The sequence below is a fragment of the Phocoena phocoena genome, chromosome 13 (genome assembly GCF_963924675.1).
Source record: "Phocoena phocoena chromosome 13, mPhoPho1.1, whole genome shotgun sequence".
In the NCBI taxonomy this organism is placed as follows: domain Eukaryota; kingdom Metazoa; phylum Chordata; class Mammalia; order Artiodactyla; family Phocoenidae; genus Phocoena; species Phocoena phocoena.
The window spans coordinates 71,418,136-71,440,462 of record NC_089231.1 but is presented as its reverse complement, the minus strand read 5'-3'; the positions used below and the strand labels follow the sequence as shown (position 1 = coordinate 71,440,462).

The following is a 22,327-nucleotide window of genomic DNA, read 5'->3' as shown; positions in this document are numbered from 1 at the left end:
ATCGTTCACGGACATGAGAGAGGGGTCCGGGGATCATCTGTGGATCATTCATTCACTCACTCACTGATTCATTCATTCACTCACTCATTTTCATGCATCCATCCATTGTCAGTTGCTCCCCTGACCACCGTGGCTGTCTCTGAACTTGGTGCTAGGGTTTGAGGGTGAACACACCCCAGTGCCTGCCCTCAGGGAGCTCACAGCCTGGAGGAGACCGTCAAACAAACAGTAAGCACAGTCCAGCACAATAAGCTGTATGATGAGCTGAGCACAGGGGGATTTTATGGGGTCCCAAGGGGAGACCCAGTCCCGCTGCCGATGGAGGCAGTCAGGAGAGGCTTCTTGGAGGAGCTGGTGCCTGAGCTGTGTTGCAGGGACACATTCCAGGCAGACCTGGGCCAGCACTGGCCAGCAGCTGATGGACTATACCAAGAAGTCTCCCAGAGGGGCGTTTCCTGGGTGCAGTGACAGCAGGAGTTGGTGGAATGGGGCATAACTGGCCATAGACTTGGAGCCGCCTGTGTTTGAATCGGGTCCCTTCACTCACTCCTGAGACCCTGGCTGAGTCGCGTCACCTCCCTGTGCCTGGGTCTTCTCATCCGGAAACTGGGGATAATTCACAGTACCTGCCTCTTAGGGTTGTTGGGAGGACTGATCTCGGCAGCTTGGCACGCAGGAAGAGCCGTATCAAGGTCCCTTCTTGTTGTACCTGCCCATCTGTGAAATGGGCATGTGAAAGCATCTCCTCTGGGACTTAAGCTAGACGGTGCACATGAGAAATCTGACTTGGTGCCAGGCGTGCGGTGGGTGCTCCTTACACGTTCCTGGTTATGACTACTTTTTTTGCCTCTTAGCCCACCTCCGACACCCAGAGCATAGGGTGCCTGCCGGGTTTCTGGAGTCTGGGAGACGCCGCCTCCGAGGCCAATGAGAGCCTGGGCCCCCCAGCCCAGCTGTCCTTTCTGTTTATAGACTTGGAGGTGGAGGCCGTCAGGAGAGCCAGACAGCCTCCACCGACCACGGAGCCCTGCGGGGCACCCCCCGCTGGAACCAGGCACGCCTCCCGAGGACCAGCTGCCAACGTGTGTTCCTGTCACTTTAGGTGACACACTTGCCCCCTAGAGTCAGCGTGTCTCTGCCGGAGCTGTCATTTTGCAGCCTGCGTACCCGGCTGGGCCCTGGAGGAGGGCAGGTATGCTGGGGTCAGTTCACTCCGTGATGGAGGGGAGCAGCTGGCTGATGTCCGGGTCAGGAGAGATGTTGAGGGATCTGGTTAAGGCAGCCCCTTTGCTCTCAGCTGAACGACAGGGCTGTCAGGCCTCCTTGTTAGAGTGTTTGTTTAAACGATGTGCTTCTGGGAACTAAGCAGTGGACGTCGTCGTCGTCATCATCATCATCATCTCGCCTGGAATCTATTTGGCACTTACCGTATGCTGGGCGTGCGCAGCTCTCACCAGATGTCTTACAAAATCCCCCCAACTCCCCTAAGCGCCCTCCCCATCCCCATTTTACAGATGGGAAAATTGAGGTTTTGAGAGGTTTGCTCATAGCTACCAAAAGGCAGAGCTGGATTTGCCCTGGTCTGCCCCACCTCAGAGCCTTCCCCACCTCCAACTCATCAGAGCCCTGGGGTAGGTTCATTTCCCATCTGCAACCTGAAAGTCCGTGCTTTCCGTTGCTAATCACCAGGCACTGCTAGCTTTTCCGTAGAGTGTTTATGAAACCTGATTTCATTCAAGGAGTGAACAGCATCATTTCATCATCAGTCAGGTGGGCAAACCCAGCAAGGGTGTGAACAGTCCAAACGGGCACTCCTTTAAAGGGGAAGAAACCAATCCCTCTTCACCAGGAAACAGCTGACAGCTCACACAGGCCGGCTTGGTGAGCTCTGGACATTAGCCACCAGGCAGAGGTGAGCCATCAAGTGGCAGAAGGCCCCTGAGACCTGCCATCCCTAGCCACTAAGTCACCAAGAGAGGAAACCGAGGCTCAGAGAAGTGGGGGCTTTGCTCGAGGTCATCCAGAGAGGGAGCCAGCGCTGAGCCTGGCACCTTTGCTCACCACGATGGGTCAGCGGACCCAGTCCAGGAACAGGTGTGTTCCTGTGGGGGGAGCTGCATCACCACCGCCCAGGTGGGCCGGTTCAGCCCCCTCACTGAGGCCCAGCACATGTCCTCCACCTGCTCGTCACTCTTGCCCTGTGCACCTCTCTCCCTGTGCCCATCTCCGCGCGCCTCCCAGTGCCGGTTGTGTTTTCTCCATTTGTCTTGCTCTCTGTCTTAGCTATGCCCCCATCCAAGCCACCACCGTGTGCCACACAAAGCCACACCTGGCTATACCTGACTACACCTGGCCAGACTGCACTGTTGTTCCCAGAGCCCATTGAGAGGGGTCAGAAACTGGTGTCCCACCAACCTTCCCCTGGAAGCATCATGCCCCACGGGCAGGGGCACAAGGCCTGGCTTGCGTTGCCACCTGAGGTGACACTGTGGACTCCGAGAAGCCCATCAACTGCACCGACGCCTCCTAGCTGGGACACGAGTCCACAGGGAGGGGACACTGCGCGTTTTTGCTGACGGCACTGGGAGAGCGTTCTGAGGGCTCCTGTCCTGCACCGTTCCTGTCCGCTTCCTTCTGGCCTGACTGCCTTACCTTGTTCTCCCTTCTCTCCTTTTTGTTTTTTCATTCCTCCCCACCTTCCCTCTTTCCTCCCTTCCTCTCTCCTTCTTTATTATTCAGTGAGCACTTAACTCTGTGCCAAGAGCTGTAACTAAGCTCCGAGAATCCAATGGTGACGAGACACAGCTCTCCCCTTTTGGAGGTTGTGTGTACTGGGAGGAACAGGCATCCAAGGAACCGTCCAAGTGCTGAGAACCCCCAGCCGAGGCCAGGGCTCGGAGGGACAGGACAAGGACCTAGACTCAGGCGGGAATCTGCTCGGAGGGGCCACCACGCACTCTGCGGTGTGAGGGAGGCCGCCCTTAGCCAGGCGAACAGCTGTGCTGTGAAGGTGCACGGGGTGTTTGGGCATCACTGTGGCTGCAGCACGGGAGGGAGTGAGGGTGAGAAGAGGTGACCAGGAGAGTGGGCGCTGGACATCCAGGCCCTGCGGGCCACAGTGGGACAGACAGTGCTCTTAAGAGCCTGGAGCGGGGGTTACAGGGTGGATGGGAGACACACTGGGGGACTCGGCCCATCCTTGGCCTGCTGCCCCCCTCCTCCCCTTTCTGGGCCTGAGGCCCCACCCTGGGTGCAGCTAGGGAATGCACTGTGGTAATCAAGCACAGACCAGGGGATCAGGACACCTGGATTCGAGGCGTGGCCAGGCATCCTTTCATCTCTCTGGCCCTCAATTTTCCCATCAGTGAGATGGTCATTGAAGGCCCTACAATAGGTCTCCATGTCAAGCCAGAGCTTGGAGAATGCAGCGGTTTGGGGGAGTATTTTGGGGCTTGGGTGTCAAGCAAACCAAGTTCAATTTGCAGCTCCACGACTTTTTAACTGTACCACCTTGGGTGTGTCAGGTCCCCTCTCTGGGCCTCAGTCTCCTCCCCTGTACAATGGGTCCATTACGGTTCCTTCCACATAGCGTTGTTTGGGAGCATTAGATGGCAAAGTGAAAGGTCATGGTAATCACCAGCGCTCACAGTAATGTTAGCCCTTGATACTATTGTTAGTATTATTGCTCAGCCATTGTGCAAGTCTGATCTGGGCACAAGGCAGGGAGGTGCCACCAGGCCCCGGGGGCACTGGGACAGAGCCAGCGTCACCCCAGCCTGGGTCCCATGACACCAGAGCACCCTGCACAGCTGAGAGTGTCCAGTTGCAGAGATGGGAGGGGGACGCACATCTTGAATTGCCCCGTCAGCCGCAGGCCACCGAACACCGTTCTGACTCAGGCTTCTTTCCCAGGCGGATGTGTCAGACACCCCAGAATACATGCAGGCATAATATTTTCTCTTTTCCTCACTCCTTCCCTAATGACACGGCCTTTTCTGGGTAAGGAGCTCACACCTACTCAGTGCAGAAAAGTTATTTTCAGAAACATATTCCTCCAGCAAGTATTTATTCAACAAGTACTCCAGGCCTGGCATGGTTCTAAGCACTGGGGTGCAGCAGTGGATGAAGGAGTCCCCATTTTCATGCAGCTGACAGTCTAAAGGGTATAGATCAGGGATCAGCCAACTGCCTGTGGGCCAAATCCAGCTAGCCACCTGTTTTGTAAATAAAGTTTTATTGGAACACAGGCATTGTGCTGCTGACATGGTAACGACAGGAAAGCTGAAGTTGGGACAGAGACCCCATGGCCCACAAAGCCCAAAATATTTATTATCTGGCCCTTTATAGAAAGAGTTTGCTGGGCTCTGATAGAGATTAAGAAATGAAGAGCCCCCTTCTGATTTGTTTTTAATTCGTGATGTCTACTATATGATAGTGTTGGAGGAATGATTTAATTAATTGTATTTAATTTTATTATCTGATGATATAGGGATAAAAAAATCACAAGTGTGGATACTAACGAAAATCATCATCAATAATAGAAAGACAGCCGATTTCGTCACCACATACAGTGCCACTGGTATCAGTTTTCTGTGGAAACTTCTGGAGGTTTCCTTTGCTTATTCTCACATGCATTTACATATTTGTTTTTACAAAGCTGGTATCAACACATGTGCTGTTTTGTTACCTTTTTAAAAGAGTAATATTTGCTAGTATAAGGCAGACATCTTTCTGTGACAGTAAACATTCTTTCTGAGCATCATTTTCTTTGGCTGTGTTTATTCCATCGTGTGGATATATCATATTGTGTATTTCACCGATCCCCATCTTACTGGATATTTAGGACAATTCAGTGTTCTGCAATGTTATGTCCAGTATTTTGCAATCTTTGCTCTCCTGCAGGGAAGCGTCCGTGTTCATAGGTCTTGGTGAGTGTGTCTAATGACTTTCTTGAGATGAATTTCTGGAACTAAAATTGCTGAGTCCAGGGTATGCACGTTTTAAATTTCAGGACATGTGTTGCCACTTGTTTAAACACAACCCTCAAAGGCGTCTGTTAGGCTGGTCTCCCCAGCCTGGGTGTTGGAAAACTGTCCATTATAGGTCCTGGGCCGCGGCAGTCGTGTTTGCCTGCAAGACGAGGACCTAGAATTTTCACCTACCACCAGCTTGGGGCTTGGTGAGCTAGCCTGAGCAAGTGGTTTTTAAACCCGCCAAGTTCGCGAGGCTTTTTTAGAGCATTTTAAAGTGCATTTCCTCATCTGAGCCTCTTGAAGCATCCTGGACAAGGTGGGGGGCTGGAAGGAGCCCAGAAAACTGGGTTCCAGGCCCCGCAGCTCTGCCTCTCACTCCCCGTGAGAATCCCTGCCTCTGAGTTTATCAGCTATCTGAAAAAGTTTATCATCTGAAAAGGGCCAGCTGAATAGACTCAAGGGTCCTTGGAGATCTAAATGTTAAGATTCACGAGTTACCTGGTGGTCCAGTGGTTAAGACTTCGCCTTCCAGTGCAGAGGGTACAGGTTCGATCCCTGGTCAGGGAGCTAAGATCCCACATGCCTCATGGCCAAAAACCCAAAAACCATAACACAGAAGCAAAATTGTAACAAATTCGATAAAGACTTTAAAAAATGGTCCACATAAAAAAAAATCTTAAAAAAAAAAAATGTTAAGATGTGATGACTTGGTGTGACAAATGACAGCTGAAATTTGGATTGTGGCTGGTTGATATCCATCGGGGGTGCATGTCAAAAAAAAGACCTGCCGATGACCCAAATGCGGGACTAATTTGGACACGTGTGTTCCTCAGACAATGCTTCTCTTTATCCATCATGTATTTTCAGACCACCTTGTAGATATCTACTCATCCGCAGACAGTGAGGGCTTTTATAGCAGCCAGTAAGGCGAACTGATTTGGAAGAATACTCTGCCTTAAAGCTAACTTAAAAACCTGACTTTCAGAAAGTTTCACAAGAGTTTTGGACCGTTTCTGTGGTTGATCTTGAGGCCTCGTAGCCCTGGGAGTGAAGATCAAGACTTGCTGATCTGAAGTGCCACCGGGGTCTGCTACAGTGACGAGACATGAATAATTTGCACTGCGCACAAGGTTACCAGGATACTAGTGGGAGAAAGTACTGACAAACAGCTTGATTTCTTAAGCCTCGTTTGCAAGATCAATTCCCTTAGATGATCCTAACCCCTGGAGTACTCCAGATTTTGGGGTCCTGTGTTAAAACATAGGGACTGAGATGGCATTCAACCAAATACTTAACATCTGCGTTGTCCAGACATTGAGGCACAGAGAGGTTAAGTAAGTTGCCCAAGGTCACACAGCCTGAATACAGGATCTGTGTGATGGAGCCTGGATTTAAATCCAGGCATCTGGCTCCAGAAATAGTACTCATTCAAGGGAGACTGAAAAAAAACAGGTCAATTATAATGAACATAATTTGGGAAGTTCTACAGCAGTGCTCTTCAGTAGAAACTTTCTGCCATGATGGAAATGTCCTGTATCTTGTGCTGTTCAATGTGGTAGCCACACGTGGCTATGGAGCCCTTGAAATATAGCTAGAGCCGCTGAGGAACTGGATTCTTCGTATTTTTAACATTTTAATTAATTTAAATGAAATTTAAATAGCCACACGTGGCTAGCGGCTATCATATTGGACAGCACAGATATAGAGACTTGAGGTCTAGGGAATGGTGGGAGCTGGCTCCTGAGCCAGCCTTGGGTGAGGGGAGTTCAGGGAAGGCTTCCTGGAGGAAGAGCCAGCAAAGCTGAAATCTGAATGACAGCCAGGTGGTGGTGGCTGCTCCAGCAGGTCTGGAGGTGAGGGATGGCCAACTGAGGAATGTGAGAAGAGGAAAGCGGGCTGGAGCAGCCAGTGGGAGGGGCTGGGAGGGCCTGGGGATGGGGGAGGGGCAGGGGACGGTGGGGAAAGAGCCCCACTAATGAAAGTCCTACAAGCCATCCTTATGGTGTTTGGACTTGACCCTGGGGGAGCTACTGAAGGGTTTTGAGCAGAAACCCTGCAGGCTTAGATTTCAGTTTTGGAAAGTGTAATAGGAAGAGAATATATGGGGACGGGGGGGAGCAGAGGTGAGGGAGGCAGGGGGACCCCAGAGCTGGCCAAAGTCTTCCTGATGGAGACTTTGAAGGGCTTGGGGATTGGTCCGACACGGGGATGAGAGTGACAGAGGAGTCAGGGATGCTGCTGTCCGGAATCCTGAGTCTGGCTTTAGGCAGTGGAGGGAGAAGACCTCCATCCCTGCCTGCGGGGATTACAGATCCCTGAGCGTGAATCTTAAACCTCTGCGGGAGGACCCACAAGTGGGGATGCGTGGAAGCCAGTGTATTTTGCTGAGCATCATTTATTCCCCCCACACCCGGCCGCCCAGAGCCTTCCAAAGGGCGTCAGGAAGCATTCCCCTGCCTCCTGCCCTGATTCCACCCTTAACATCCTTCGGAACTTGCCATGCTGATTTCCAGAGGCCCCACCTGCAGATCCCTTCCTCTATCACTCAGCATCGAAAGATCCCCATCTCTTGGGGGTCTTGAGGCCCCGAGAAGAATCACACTTTGCCAGGAGTCCGTCCCCCTGCCTGACTCTGGGGAGGGCCGTGAACCTGACTCTGGTTGCATCAGCTCCTGTGTCCCGAGCACCTCTATGCCAGGCACTGAGCTTAACGTGTTCCAGGGCTTATCTCCCTGAAGCCTCAAAGCAACCCTTGTTTTTCCACTGAGGAAACTGAGGCTTGGATGGGCGGGGTCCCTTGGCCAGACCACCCAGCTGGGGCAGAGCAGAGACGGCAACCTCTCCCCCCGCAACCCTGAGCTGTAAGCTGTCCCTGAGCGGTCACCCTGCTGCCTTATGCTGAGCTTGGTACACACGGGGCACAGACCTAGCATGTCCCTTGCAGCCGTCTGCAAGCTGCTGGGGACAAGGATGTCGAGTCCACCAGAGGCAGCCCCCCCAGGCCCCGACCTCTGGCCTCCAAATCCGACCCATGTGGTGGCTTAAGTTAGGGAATGGCCGATTCTGTGACAACTTTGAAAGAAGTAAGCAGCTGGGACCATGCTCAGATGACCACTTCCATTCCTGGGTCCCAGGGGGAATTCTCTTAAGGATACTGGGCGTCTGACCATGTCAGGCGACCTTTCAAGGCAAAGACATCCAAGTTTCCCCACCTAGGGACTGACTGACTCCCTCAGGCGTGCTAACGGCCACCCTCGCATGCTGCTGTAGACTTGCAGTTTGGATGGACTGTTCCAAGGCTGCCTTGTATGTGCTACCCCTCCACCCTGCGATTCTCTGCCTGGGGAGTTCTCCTGTGGGAGTCATCAGAGATGTGTCACTTCAGCCCCAAGGACGTTCATCGTATGGTTGATTATAACGGTGAACAGCAACCTAAATGCCACGACACTTGGGGATCGATTAAAGGAACAACGCTGTGTCGGGGCAGCGAACATTCTTCAGCCGTTAACCGTGATGCTCTAAAGGAGTGGACCCAGATGAAATTCTGGGCAGGATTATAGCAGAATATGGTCACTAGGTGATGGGTGACTTTTAAATATTATTTTTTGTGCTTTTCTGTAATTTTGACATGTCTTGTAGCAAGCCTTTGTGATTTGGGTAACGAGGAGAAGGAATCTACAGGCAGCGAAATGAGGGTGTGTGAGTGTGGTTGTTTACCAGGGTGACTGAGCGGTTTATCCTGACTCCCTGGGGTCCTTGCACATACCTCGCCCATAGTATCCCCTCATGGGGTACGCAAGTGTCTCCAAAAGGTGAGAGAAAGAGAATGAGGAAGGAGATGGGCATTTATGGGATGTTTCCTGAATGTCAGGTCCCGCCCTTGGAGCTATCATGTGGGTCTTCTCATTGGCATCTTGCCACGTCCCTGTGCCCCAGAGAGGGAGACAAAAGCCCTGAGGTCACACAGCAGAGCTTTTTCCCGAGGCTCCTGCTCACTCTGCAGGACCACACATGTTTGCTCTGCTAAGGATGGCTCCGTAGAAGCTGTGAAGAGGCGTGCTCCCCACTGGGAGGAAGATAAGCTACTGCAGGACAGTCTGCCCACCGCCACTAAGCACCTACTGGGTGCCAGGCAGGCTCTGGGTGGGGAACACAGGTGATGGAGTGTCCGATCTTAAAGGCTGCCTCGGCTGAGTTACAGAATCTGTGTAGTGAACCCCACCCCTGGTTCCCAAGTGCCTAGCACATGGTAGGTGCTCGGTAGATGTCTGTTGCATAAATAACTTATATGTCAAACTTTACCTGGCACAAAAATGAGTCCAGAGTAGGCAGGGAGAGTGCAGGGGAAGGCAAGGTCACTGTGGGTTGTTGCAATGGCTCGGGCTGGGAGGGATGGATAGGAAGGGGGAAAGGTACAAGCAAAGCCACAGAGGCTGGAAGGTAAGGCTTGTGTGGGATGCAGTGAGTAGGTCTCGGTGGGTGGAATGGGCCTCTGTTTGGGGCAGGGCTAGGAGATGGGACTGGACAGGAAACTTGAGGATCAATTGCAAGGGGTGTTGGATATCAGCAGGAGGACAGTAGGGAGCTGTGGGAGGTGTTTGAGCAGGAGAGGCATATGCTCCAGAGCACCTCGTGGCAGGACATGCCTCCTGACCCCAGTGGGACACAAGGAGTGAGACGCTCCTGCTGCTGTTTCTGGAACTGGGGGCCAAGTTGTTCTCACCCCCTCGCCCCGTGACCCCCAACTCCCTCCATATTCCTCATCCACTGGCTCCAAGCCATCAAGAGATGGTGACTGGGAACATCCTTCAAAGCTCAGAAGCCAAGGCCATTTTTTTTTTTTAACATCTTTATTGGAATATAACTGCTTCACAATGGTGTGTTAGTTTCTGCTTTATAACAAAGTGAATCAGTTAGACATATACATATGTCCCCATATCTCCTCCCTCTTGCGTCTCCCTCCCACCCTCCCTATCCCACCCCTCTAGGTGGTCACAAAGCACCGAGCTGATCTCCCTGTGCTATGTGGCTGCTTCCCACTAGCTATGTATTTTACATTTGGTAGTGTATATATGTCCATGCCACTCTCTCACTTCGTTCCAGCTTACCCTTCCCCCTCCCCATGTCCTCAAGTCCATTCTCTACGTCTGCATCTTTATTCCTGTCCTGCCCCTAGGCTCTTCAGAACCTTTTTTTTTTTTAATAAATTTATTTATTCATTTATTTATTTTTGGCTGTGTTGGGTCTTCGTTTCTGTGCGAGGGCTTTCTCTAGTTGTGGCAAGCGGGGGCCACTCTTCATCGCGGTGCGCGGGCCTCTCACTGTCGCGGCCTCTCTTGCTGCGGAGCACAGGCTCCAGACGCGCAGAGCTCAGTATTTGTAGCTCACGGGCCCAGCTGCTCCGTGGCACGTGGGATCTTCCCGGACCAGGGCTTGAACCCCTGCGTTGGCAGGCAGACTCTCAACCACTGCGCCACCAGGGAAGCCCAGAACCATTTTTTTAAAAAACATCTTTATTGGTGTATAATTGCTTTACAATGGTGTGTTAGTTTCTGCTTTATAACAAAGTGAATCAGTTATACATATACATATGTTCCCATATCTCTTCCCTCTTGCGTCTCCCTCCCTCCCACCCTCCCTATCCCACCCCTCTAGGTGGTCACAAAGCACCTAGCTGATTTTGAATTGCTATTGTGCCAATGGCCACCCAAGGGGCTGGAGTTTTGGGTTTGCCTTGAACATTCCAGCTGCTCCCCAATCAATAACACAGAGGCCCAAGTGTCAGCCAGTTCAACAGTCAGTCACCGGGGGACGGGCTTTTAATTTGCTGAGTGAACAAGTTAAGGAGGCCAGCACTTTGATGGAGACCTGTGGGCTTCCCAGCGTGTGCCAGGTACCAGGTTAGGCCCTTTGGCTAGTGCTGTGGTTAGCAGGACCCTCTCCCTAGGGTCCAGGCTGAGGGCAGAGACCAGTCACCGAGCAGTTGGTGACAGAACCGGGGATCCGGGCTGCGTGGGGCACAGTGGTTGCCAGTTTGGACTTGCAGTCCAAGCCCCCTGCCTGAGTTTGAGTCCCACCTCATCATTTACTGGCTGTTTGATGGGGGGGCATGTCACTTCACCTCTCTAAGCCTCAGTGTTCTCGTCTGTAAAATGGGGATTTTAAAGAGCTCCACCTCATGGGATTGCCATGGGACTGCAGCTCAGCGAGGTGATATGCAGACAGCTTGATCAACACCGGGGACAAGTTAAATGCTCCACGAAGGCTGTGCTGGTGATGCTGGTGGTGGAAGCATGGCGACCGTGCGAACCTGGTGGCGGGGGACGGACAGGGGAGCACCGTAACCAGACTGATAAGTCCTGGGGGCAGTGAAGGTGGAGAGAAGTTTGGCCAGGGGTAGGGTGGTGCCCACACAGGACGCAGGAGGGTGACCCCTTCATCTCAGTTTGCCTGGCTTTGGCACCCGCCGTCCTTCATCCTGCGATGTCTTGGGCAAACCCGGATGGTAGGTCACCCTCATGCCCAGCACAGACGTTTGGACCCACTTCCGAGAGCGGTAGGGAGCTGAGGTGGGTTCGAGCAGGGGGCGATACGCTGTGAGTTACCAGCTGGGACAAGGTTCTGAGCATTTTCCCTGATAGAAACCTCTGGCTTGTCCTTGCAGGATCAGCTGAAGCAGTGTTTCTCCAGGCGGACCCCCGAGGCCAAGGACACTGACACCCTCGTGCAGGAAGCCGACAGCCAGTATGGGACGTGGCTGCACCAGCACCAGAGCGGGGAGAGGTAGGGCGTGCAGGGCGGGGCCCCTGGGCGGGAGCCAGGGTGGCCCATCTGCCTCCTGATTTCTCTGTTACTAAGTAGAACTGTTTTGTCTGTAACTATAAGAGCAAACCATTTCTTTTTATAAAACAGAAATTTAGAATGTACAGAAAACTTGTTTTAAAATGATATATGAAATGTCCAGAATAGGCAAATCCATAGAGACAGAAAGTAGATTTGTGGTTGCCGGGGGCTGGGGGGAGGGGGAGGGGAGTGACTGCTCAACAGGGACCAGGTTTCCTTCTGGGGAGATGAAGATGTTCTGGAACCAGGGAGCGGTGATAGTTGTGCAACATTGTGAACGCTCTACTGGTAAATTTCATGTTACGTGTGTTTCATGAAAAAAATTACATAATTACAATACCATAAAAAAAATCAAACTGAAAATGAAAATCGCCTCTAATCCCAGCACACAGATATAACCTTCATTAATGTTGTTTGTTGTCTTTCTAGACTTTTTTCTGTATGTATATTGTGTGTTTACAAATATAGGAGCATATTACAGATACTGCTCTATAAGCTATGTCAGCGTTTAGTATCACCGCTGTTAGAGGCTTGTAGGGCCCCTCAGGTGTCAGCCTGGCTGGGAAGAAATATTATTATGACTGTGGCAGAAGCCTGGAGGTCACTGAGCATCGCCTGGATTCAGGAGGCAGGCAGGTCTGAACTCCAGCTTCACTCCAGCTGGCTGTGAGGTCCTGGGTAAATTAGTCCTATTTGCCGGATTTCACGCTCCTTCTCCATAGAAGGGGGATGACGCGCATAAAAAGAGCCAAGGTCTGTTGAGCGGACAGGCCGAGCACTGTTGTAAGCACTGAAACATAACATTTAATCCTATCGCCCCATCTTGCAGAGGCAAAGACTGAGGCACGTGGGGTTGTCAGCAGGGTAACCTGTGCAGCAGTTGGCATATTTCCCGGCACTTAGTAGGAGCTTGATACATTGCACCCGTTCGTTGTTTTAAAAATGCAGTTTTTCTTCTCTCCCTTGGGGGGGGGGATCGAACACAGCAGCAGCTTCGTGGACAACCGGGAGGTGGGCTTGCCGTGTTCTCAGCTCACACTTCCCACCGGCGGGCCACAGGATCGCACGGTGTTTTGAAGTCAGGGAGACCTGGGTCGACCCCGGCATGGCCACTTACCAGCTGTGTCACTGTGTGACTCAGTTTCCTCATCTGTGGGTCTCATGCCCAGGGATATGGTGTGTCCATGGCTGAGCTGGACTCAAACCCAGGTCTCCCATCTCCTTCCCCTGCCCCCACCCGTCAGGAGCGGCCACACCCCTCTGCTGGTTTATGTCCCATAGCTGTCGTTGGTACTAAAGCTGGGTGGAGGTTGATGGAATTGGAAGTGGGTAAGAAAAAGGGAAGCACAGGTTCCTTCCAGTACCCATGAAGCCTTTTTGTTTTCTTTCCTACCCTGTGATGTGTGTTAATCAGTGAGCGAGTCTGGAAGCCTGGGTGTCCTGGTTTTGCGGTCGCTGTGTGACCCTGGGAGGCCCCTTCTCCCTCTGGGACCTGGCATCTCCCCTGTGTCCTGGGGTCGCCCCCTGCTGTCTCCAGGAGGCACTGCAGCTCCTCCTCCGGGAAAGGGCCCCGGAGCTGCTGTGCTCCCAGCCCTGAGCAGCGGCGCCACCTGCAGCCTCCTCAGTGGTATTTCCCTCATTTTTTGTGGATTTGCCTCAGTCGCACCCCACACCCAAACATCCTGCCTATTCCAAGGAATAAATTCTTCCCCGAGCTGACGAAAGCATGGCTGTGCTCCTGCAGTGAAACCCCAGGACACCTGGGCTGCAGGTTCTGCCCAAGGGCGCAGCTCAGGGGTATTTCAGGGCAGACCCTCCCATCAGTGAGGTGGTGTCTGCTGTGCCCGTCCCCCCTTCCTTAGCGTTAGGCTTTCCTGTGCTCTTGGCTTTGGGGTCTTTTTAAGGGGGGAGCGGAGAGCCTATTTAACTTAATGGTTTGATTTATTGACATATTTTCTATCTTGTGTGGTTCCAATTATCCAAGTGGTACTTGGAATACTTTATGGGCAGAAATTCCAGGAGGAGAGGGTCAAGGACCTGGATTCTGGGGTCAGGTCTGTCCCTCTGGGCGGGCTACTTCACGTCTCTGTGCCTCGGTTTCCTCATCTCGAGCGAGGTTAGTATTTAATTTCCTGAGGTTAATCCTGTCTCCTAGGGCTGTGGACGTTGCAGGATTATAGGGTAATCACCGTAGGACTGTGAAGAGGATGGAACGATACAATTTTTAGCACAGGGCCTGGCGCATAGCAAGCGCTCCGTAAATCTCGAGTGAGTGAGTGAATGAATGGATGGATGAAACAATGCAGGAGATTCCCCCCCTCCTGCTCTCCCGCTGGTGACGGCCAGTGATTATTTGGTCTACATCAGCGCTGTGCCACAGAAATACAGCGCAAGCTGCAAACTCGAGGCAGTTTTAGTGTTCCAGTAGCCACGTCAGTAGAAAAGAAACAGGCAAAATTAATTTTAACAGTATGTTCTGTTGAGCCCAGTAGATCCGAAATACTACCATTTTAACATGTAATCACTATAAAGTTATTAACGCGGTATTTTACGTTCGTTTTTCTTCACTCAAAGTGCCGGGAATCAGTGTGTACTGACTGTACTCAGGGCCCAGCTCAGCCCTCACTCGCCGCATTGCAAGGGCCCAACGGCCCACATGTGACCAGTGGCTCCCGTATTGGACGGCGCAGGGTTAGAGGGTCTTGAACGGGACATTCTGCACCCATTCTGCACCTGTTCAGGTGTTCTAGAGGCACCATGGACAGCACCTGGCTGGGCCCAGAGTGGTTCTCCTAACTGGGATGTTCTGTCTCTTGTTTCCTGGCATATAAAGCACAGCCCACACCCTACCTTCTGCCACTTCCCTTCCTTGAAATTCAGGTCTCTGAAACAACCTGCCCGACCAGGCCTCCCTCCCTTCCTTCCATTCTCATAGCTTGGCCCCCGAGTCCCCATCCCCGGACAGCAGTGCCACGTCAGCTCAGAAGCAGCCCCCCAGCAGCCGCCTGTCTTCCCTGTCCTCCCAAACGGAGACCACCTCTGCTGGGGACCAGCATGATTGCTCCAAGGACCAGCAGAGCACCAGCGTGGACCGATCCAGCACGGACCTGGAATCCACTGACGGGATGGAGGGGCCGCCCCCAGCAGATGCCTGCCCCGCAAAGAGGGTGGACGACTTCTCCTTTATCCATGTAAGTCAGTCGTTGGGAGCACGTGCTGGAAACAGTCATTTCTTCTTAAAGGGACGTTCTAGCATCTCCCGATGAATTACCCCTTTCCCTGGTAGAGTCTGTGTGCCAGGGCCCCCTGTGGTGGGTGCAGAGGGCACAGTCTGAGATGGGACTGAAGTCTACATGAGGCTTGTACCTGCCACACACCCGCTGTGTGTCTTGGGGCAACTGTCTTCACCTCTCTGAACCTCGGCTTCGTTGTCCACCTGTAACCAGTACAGTGGGTTTCACGGCTGTGAATGCAACCATATGTGTACAAATTAAAACTGAGCTGAGCCCTCACCTGTTAGGCGAACAGGCCATCTGGCCTCTCACCCCTGGCGGGTGGGAGGTGTCTGCCTGAGGCCTGCAAATCTAGGCGTGCAGCCTGGACTTCGCTCAGACCAATTCTGCTGGGGGTTCTTACCAAGGTCTTGACAAGTGGGACCACGTCCCTGGAGCCAGGGAATCCAAGCCTGTCTGTAAAGGGGAGCCTCCTCAGGCGTGGGCAGCCCTCAGAACTCAGCTCTTCTGGGGCCCACGGAGAGCCATCCTACAGGATGCTAGCCACCCAAGTCCAACTGCCTCCTACCCAGCCCCTTCTAGACCTGCAGGGGTCAGGCAGGTTGTCCTTTTCAATCCTTGAGACACAGGGGTTTTATTATTCTCCTTCCCTGACAATAGGGCTACCTGCCCACCCTCCTGAGGATGCAACATCTAAATGATGCAAAATCCAAAACAGACCCTGTCTCCTCAGTGAAGCCTCACGTCCACACCCTTAGAGATGACGACACAGATGCCCCCAGAGAAGGACCATCACTGCTTTAGGTGTGGGGCTTCCTTTAGGGCCTCAAATGGGATTCTCCTTCCTAAATGTGGTCACGGTCTCTCTCTGGCATCTCTAAATAAGGGCAGAAATGAGGAAAGGCACACACTCAGTCTCCACTGGGGCACCCCACTGTATAAACATGGACAGGGTGCAGGTTGTCAGGGTTTAGTTAGGGGATTTATTCAGTTATTCATCCAACAAACATTTATTGAGCTCCAGCCATGTCCCAAGCATTGCTCCAGCTTACACGCCCATACGATGTCACTGTGCCATAGCATAAGTCTCCTGATTTACCTTCTGGAACACTAAGCCCAAGAGGCAAAACCCCGGCCCCATTTTTATTTTATTTTTTTTAACTTATCCTTTCATATAACCAGAGACAACGCTACTTTTTTTTTTTTTTAAACATTAAAAAAAAAAATTTTTTTGGCCACACTGAGGAGCTTGCAGGATCTCAGTTCCCCGACAGGGATTGAACCTGGGCCATGGCAGTGAGAGCACCAAACCCTAACCGCTAGACCACCAGGAACTCCCTCGTTTTTGCTGATTCGGGAACAGAAGTGGCCACTGAGTGATTGAAATGCCAGTGTCCCTAAGCACAGGCCCAGCCAATTATTTAACACTGAGGTCTCCCACAGGCAGTGTTGGGAGGCTGAAAGGGGAGGCGAGGCACTAGGGAAGGAATCAGCTTCTGCACCAGCCTGAGGCTGCACGGGTGGCCCTGGGGAACGGGACCACGCCCCCTTCAGCAGCCCCTGCGTTGCTGTGGCTCCCTCCCACTTTCCCTGAGTCTGAGAAACCCGCTCTATTTACTAGTGACCGGAGATATATGCTCTCCTCTTGAGGACGGCGGACCCTTTATGATTTCCATCTCTCCCCAACTTCCACCAGCCCCACACAAATCCCCCCACTGGACAGCATCACAGCCAGTTTGGGAAACATCTGTGCAGGTATCAGCCCCCTCCTCCCGCCCCCAATGGGGTGTCTGTCACTTACCGACTTTGGGAAATGAGTCACTGAAATTAGCTCATCATCGCTAACTTAAAAGGCCCTGGGTGACAGAATTCCTCCAAAGTGGACCTGAGAGGAAGAATCCAACATTTCAGGCCAGGACCTGAGCTGGCCAGGAAGGGAGAAGCCCATCGTAGGAATAGCTCACGGCTGCGAGCCTGAGTCGGGTGCTACTGGAACCAGGACTTTCCATGCCTGGGCTCCCTGAATTCTCTCAACCACCCTGACAAGGGGATACTATTATCATTCCGTTTTTACGAATAGGGACACCCGAGCTCAGAGAGGGTAAGTCCCCTGCTCTGAGGTCACACAGCTGGCATTCAAACTGAGCGGGATTTGAAGCCCAAGCTCCGGGCTCTTCACCACTATCTCCTTGGAGATCACTGAGCCAGAGGCTGCCCCACCTTCTTGCTGGGCCTACCCAGGTGGTCTGCCCCCAGCCCTCTCAGCACAAAAGGTGGTGATGTTGGAAACCATCACTGACCCTCCACCCGCCTCAGCTCACAGTGTGATGCTCGCAAACTAATGCCTGGTACTTAGTAGGTGCTCCACCGGCTCCCACCTGCACCCTGAATTATTGTGGGTAGAGGAAGGACCACACTGAGAACCTCTCAGCTCGTGGACCCTGTGTGGAATAAGGTTGTTGTAAGGATTTAGTTAGATGATGTGTTCAGTTATTCATTCAACAAACAAACAAACATGTACTGAGCTCCTGTTAGGTACTGCTCTAGCTTACCTGCTCAGATGATGTCACCAGGAGCGGAAAGCCATTTCCATTATGTGCCCACTGTGTTCCAGGCACTGTGTGGGGCACTCAAGGTTTATTTGATTCTTGGAATCGGCCTACATGCTATATCTCACAGAGAAAGTAGGCTTAGAGTGTTAGGTTCCTACTGAAATGCGGAAATGCTGGCCCATATACCACCTAAATAGCACTGTGTATCGACACAGCTATGCACACCTTCCTTGGGTGATGCCCCCATTTAACGTTTCCCATGCTTTGTTTCCCCTCTTCTTCCCTGCCACTCCCACAGCAAACTTCAGTCCTCGACTCAAGTGCCCTAAAGACCCGGGTGCAGCTCAGCAAGAGAAGCCGCCGCCGGGCTCCCATCTCCCACTCCCTCCGGCACAGCCGAGTCAGCGAGTCGGAGAGCAGGTCTCCTTTGGAGGAGGAGGCCCACAGCACGTGGATGTTCAAGGACTCCACAGGTATGCCCCCTCTCCTCCACAGGTAGCACATTGGATAGCAGGAAGGATTTAGATTAAACCCTGGAAGAGCTTTCTGACTTTGAAGGCTGTGGGGTATTAGAACACAATAACGTAGGAAACTGTGGTTTCTTATTCCACCAAGCTTTTTAGAAACTAGGTAAAACATTTTTTTGAGGATGATATATTAGTTGGGGCTGCACAGGTTGCAAGGAACTGAGACGACTTAATAGGATTTCACTATTTATGCTGTTATCCTTATTAAATTCACCCTTATCCTCTCTTCAGGTTTGTTTGCTGGTCTTTTTCTAGATTCTCAAGTTGAAAGATCAGTTCATTTATTGTCAGTCTTTTGGGGTTTCTAATAAATTATTTAAGGCTACGCATTTTCCTCTAAGGACTTCTTTGGCTGCATTCCACGTCAAACCTTGAGCTGAATCCTAAAGAACAGATAGGAATTAGCCAGGGAAGGGTATTCCAGATGGAAATATCAACAGGATCAAAGGGGCAGAGGTGTGGAAAGAACATTCCGTGGGTGTGGCGGGGGCAGGGGCGGGTCGTTTCTCTAAGCAGTTCAGTGTTTCCCAAGCCAGAAATAGCAGGAATCAAGCTAGAAAGGAAGAGCCAGTTCGTGGAGAGTTGTGATTCCTTGCTAAGGAGTTAGACTTGATCCGTAGATGGAGAGCCACGGAAGAGTTTTAAGGAGAAGCAAAATCTCAGAATGGAGGCTGCCAGTGACTTCAGTACGCTTTTCTTTGCAACAGAGGAGAAATCCCCCAGGAAGGAAGAGTCAGATGAGGAGGAGAAGACGCCCAGAGCTGAGAGGACGCCCATCAGCCGACCCCAGAGGATGCCCGTGTTTCCAGGCATGGACCCGGCAGCGCTGAAGGTACCAGACTTCATGCCCAGAGCTATGCTTACCTGTGGCAGCAAAACAGACAGGCCCATGTTTCTCACCCTCCTCCCTCCTTCCTTCCCTCTCTCCTTCCTTGCATCCCTCCCTTCCTCCCTTCCTGTCTTCCTCCCTCTCTGTCTAATTTTTGAAATAGTTGAAGATTCATGAGAAGTTGCAAAACTAGTATGAGAGACTTCCCGGGGACCCCTCCTCACCCAGCTTCCCCCAGTGCTAAAGCATCCCATGGCCATGGTACATTATCAAGACCAGGACATCGGCCTTGGCCCGGTGCCATGAACAGTACTACTGATTTATTTGGATTTCTCCAGTAATCCTGTGTTTCTGAATCTCCACTTCTTTCTCTAGCCCCCACACCTGCTGCTCAGTTTGGTCTTCCAGCTAAGCCTCCATGTGCTCATCTGTAAAGGGGGTTAAAAGTCCACCTTAGGCATCAGGCCCAGTGCTGGATGTCTGGGAAACAGGAGTGAACTAGCCCAGGCTTCTGTTCTTGAGGAATCTGGTGTGCTAGGGGTGGGAGGCACATAAAATGATTATTTTGATTCCAAACAATGTGAGAAGTCAGCATTGGAGCCATATTAATCTGTCTTAAATAGCACCGCAATCCCAGCTGGACTGTGGAATCCTGAGGGCAGGGCTGGGCTGTCTCCCCACCCTCAACTCCACCGAGCATCTCACAGGTCCTGGGAGGCAGCGGTACTTAATGCAAGCAAGAGAGGGGCCTCTTTTATCCCCAGGCACCATGTGCTTGCAAACTTGCTTTATGTCCCCAGCAACCCTAAAAAAGGTAGCTCTTTACTCCCATTTTACTGAAGAAGAAATCAAGACAAAGAAGCCTAGGTTGTTTGTGGAATTTCTCAACCCCACACTCCGTGTGGCCAGGGAGCCTCCTGTTAGGGGCTGTGAACTTGCCACTCCTTCAGCAGATGGCAGCTTTGCTTTTCATGTCATTTCTGGCAAGAATAAAAAGTTGATAAACAGCGGATGCATACTTGTCCCTGTAATTCATTTTACAGGCCTTCAAAACATAAATGTCTTGCAGCAGCTGTCCCAGGCCAGAGGTTTTCTGACTTCTTTTTTGAAGCATTGGAACAAAGGCTGCCTTACAGGGCAGCCTAACACGGGGGGCAGAGAAAGGCCCTGCTTACAGGAGGGAGCAGAGGCCCTAGGGAGGCTGCCGGGCTTTTTCTCGAAAGAGCCCTGGAGTTGGAATTGGGCAGACCTAGGACGAATCCTAGTTGGGGAAAACCCTGTGACTTTGGGCCAACTGCTCAACCTTTGACCTTTAGGCTACTCCTCTATAAAACAGAGAAAGCCAGTCTCCACCCTGGAAACATGTGTCATATAACTTACACCTGGTGGAGTCCAGTCGCTGGATGCCCAGTGCACAGAAGCTGCCAGGCCGACGATGGTGATGACCGCTATTGCTGGGGGCTCTGCCAGCATTGACTTGGAGACAGATGCCACCTGCCACCATCATACCCCCCCTAGCCCCCAAAGGAATTCTGGGCACACCATTCCAAATCATCCCATTCCCTGTGTGCCCTCCAAAAATGGTGGGAATCCACCCTGCGTCTTCCCTGTGCAAATCTGATAGTCAGAAACCTCACTTCTTCATATTCACAGGAGCAAAGAGCTTAAAAGAGCTGGGCCTCAGCTGCAAGATGCATCTCTTGTCTCCATCTCGGGGTTCTCAGGAAACTGTGATGAGGACACCACACATGGTGGCTTTTCAGCCAAAGATAATGTGATTGTGTGGGTTTTTCACAGTTGTTTGATCCCAGTGGTCAAGGGTGGCCTCTTGGACTACAAGCCTGACCTCCGATTTTTCTTGGCCTCCACGGTCAGGCAGCATCTCCCCCACCCCTGAGTCTGCTGCCTGGGTCCGTTCAGATGCTGGGAGCCCTGCTGTCGCCATGCGGTGACAAGTGCCGTAGGATGGGACCCTTCCCCAGACCGAGGGCGGGTTACAGACTCCACCCCTGTCTTCTCTTCCCAGGCTCAGCTACACAAGAGGCCAGAGATGGACAGTCCCAGCGATGCCCCCAGCTGGGCCCCACAGCCCAAGGCCCCCAAGTCCCCCTTCCAGCCCGGGGTGCTGGGCAGTCGCGTGCTGCCCTCCAGCGTGGAGAAGGACGAAAGGTGAGAGTGTTGCTAACGCATAAAAGTTAGGGATTATGCATGATACTGCTATTGTAATATAAGAGCTATGACAGAGCAGGGGTTGGCCGACTATAGCCCACAGGCCAAATTCAGCCCACTGTCTGTGTTTGTAAATAAAGTTTTATTGGCACACAGCCATCATTTAAGGATTGTCTGTGGCTGCTTTCCTGATGCAACTGCAGACCTGACACGTTGACACAGACACCCTATAACCTGCAAAGTCAAAAACACTTACTATCGGACCCCGGTGATAGAGGAAGGCAGAAGAAGAGTTCAGAACCCAGACTTGAGGAGGACGGGTGTGGAAAAGGCTTCCAAGAGGAGGGGGTGCCCGATCTGCATCATGACGGACAAGAGAGGTGGCCAAAGTCACAGCACATGCAAAGGTCCAGAGGCCTGGTAGAACTGGGCGCTGTAGGCTGTGCATGTTATTGGAGCACAGAGTGGGCCGTGGGAAGCAGGAAAGCAAGAGGATGAGAGAGAGAGACAGGCTGAGGCAGAGATGGTACCTGTCTTGCTCTGCGGATGCCAGAATTGCTCTGGGGTCAGCTGAGGGCACCAGCGTTTCTCCAGGGCTGGAGGGACCCCCAGACCAGGAGGCCTGGTTTTGAGCCTCCACCATCAGGCAAGCCTTGCTTGGGGTCCTCAGACCCCTATCTGCCCAGGGGACCTCTCCTTCCTCACAGACCCCCGCCCCACCCCCAGCCAGGTCAGCAATGTCCCTGAGCCCTCTGGGACTGTGGAGTCAGGAGCTTTCTCTGAGATCAACAGAAGTAAGGTCTTGTGTGTACATGTGTTTGATTATAAAAGTAGTACATGCTCACCTTAGGAATTGTAGAAAATATAAAATGAATATAAAGCAGGAAAGAAAATCACCCATGATGTGATACCCCACCCCTCCGCCCCACCCCGCCCCCCCCGCCCCGCCAGAAGACTACCATAGTGACGTTTGGGCCTTTCTCCTTCCATTCTTTTTAAATGTAGTCGCGATTACAACATAAACTATATATAGCTTCTTTTCCGGTTTCATGTGACGATTCTCCCATAGCCATTAAAGTCTTCATAAGTATGATTTCTTTTTCTTTAAAAAATTTTCAGATGTTTTTGTTTGACTTCATTGTTTTTGTTAAAATGATGTGTTCTCATTACAAGCCATTCTGAGAAACAGAGAAAAATACGT

At 52.0% G+C, this 22,327-nt stretch overlaps 1 protein-coding gene across 3 annotated transcripts in view; it reads left to right on the top strand.

The window, feature by feature from the left end:
- Positions 1-22,327, top strand: part of KIAA1671 (KIAA1671 ortholog) — a 127,397-nt gene that overhangs the window by 101,890 nt on the left and 3,180 nt on the right. For all 3 annotated transcript variants that reach the window (XM_065889989.1, XM_065889988.1, XM_065889987.1), the window contains 5 exons: positions 11,638-11,756; positions 14,752-15,007; positions 17,900-18,074; positions 18,836-18,960; positions 20,984-21,126. In XM_065889989.1, coding sequence (XP_065746061.1) covers positions 11,638-11,756; positions 14,752-15,007; positions 17,900-18,074; positions 18,836-18,960; positions 20,984-21,126 — 818 coding nt within the window. The remainder of the gene's footprint in view (positions 1-11,637; positions 11,757-14,751; positions 15,008-17,899; positions 18,075-18,835; positions 18,961-20,983; positions 21,127-22,327) is intronic.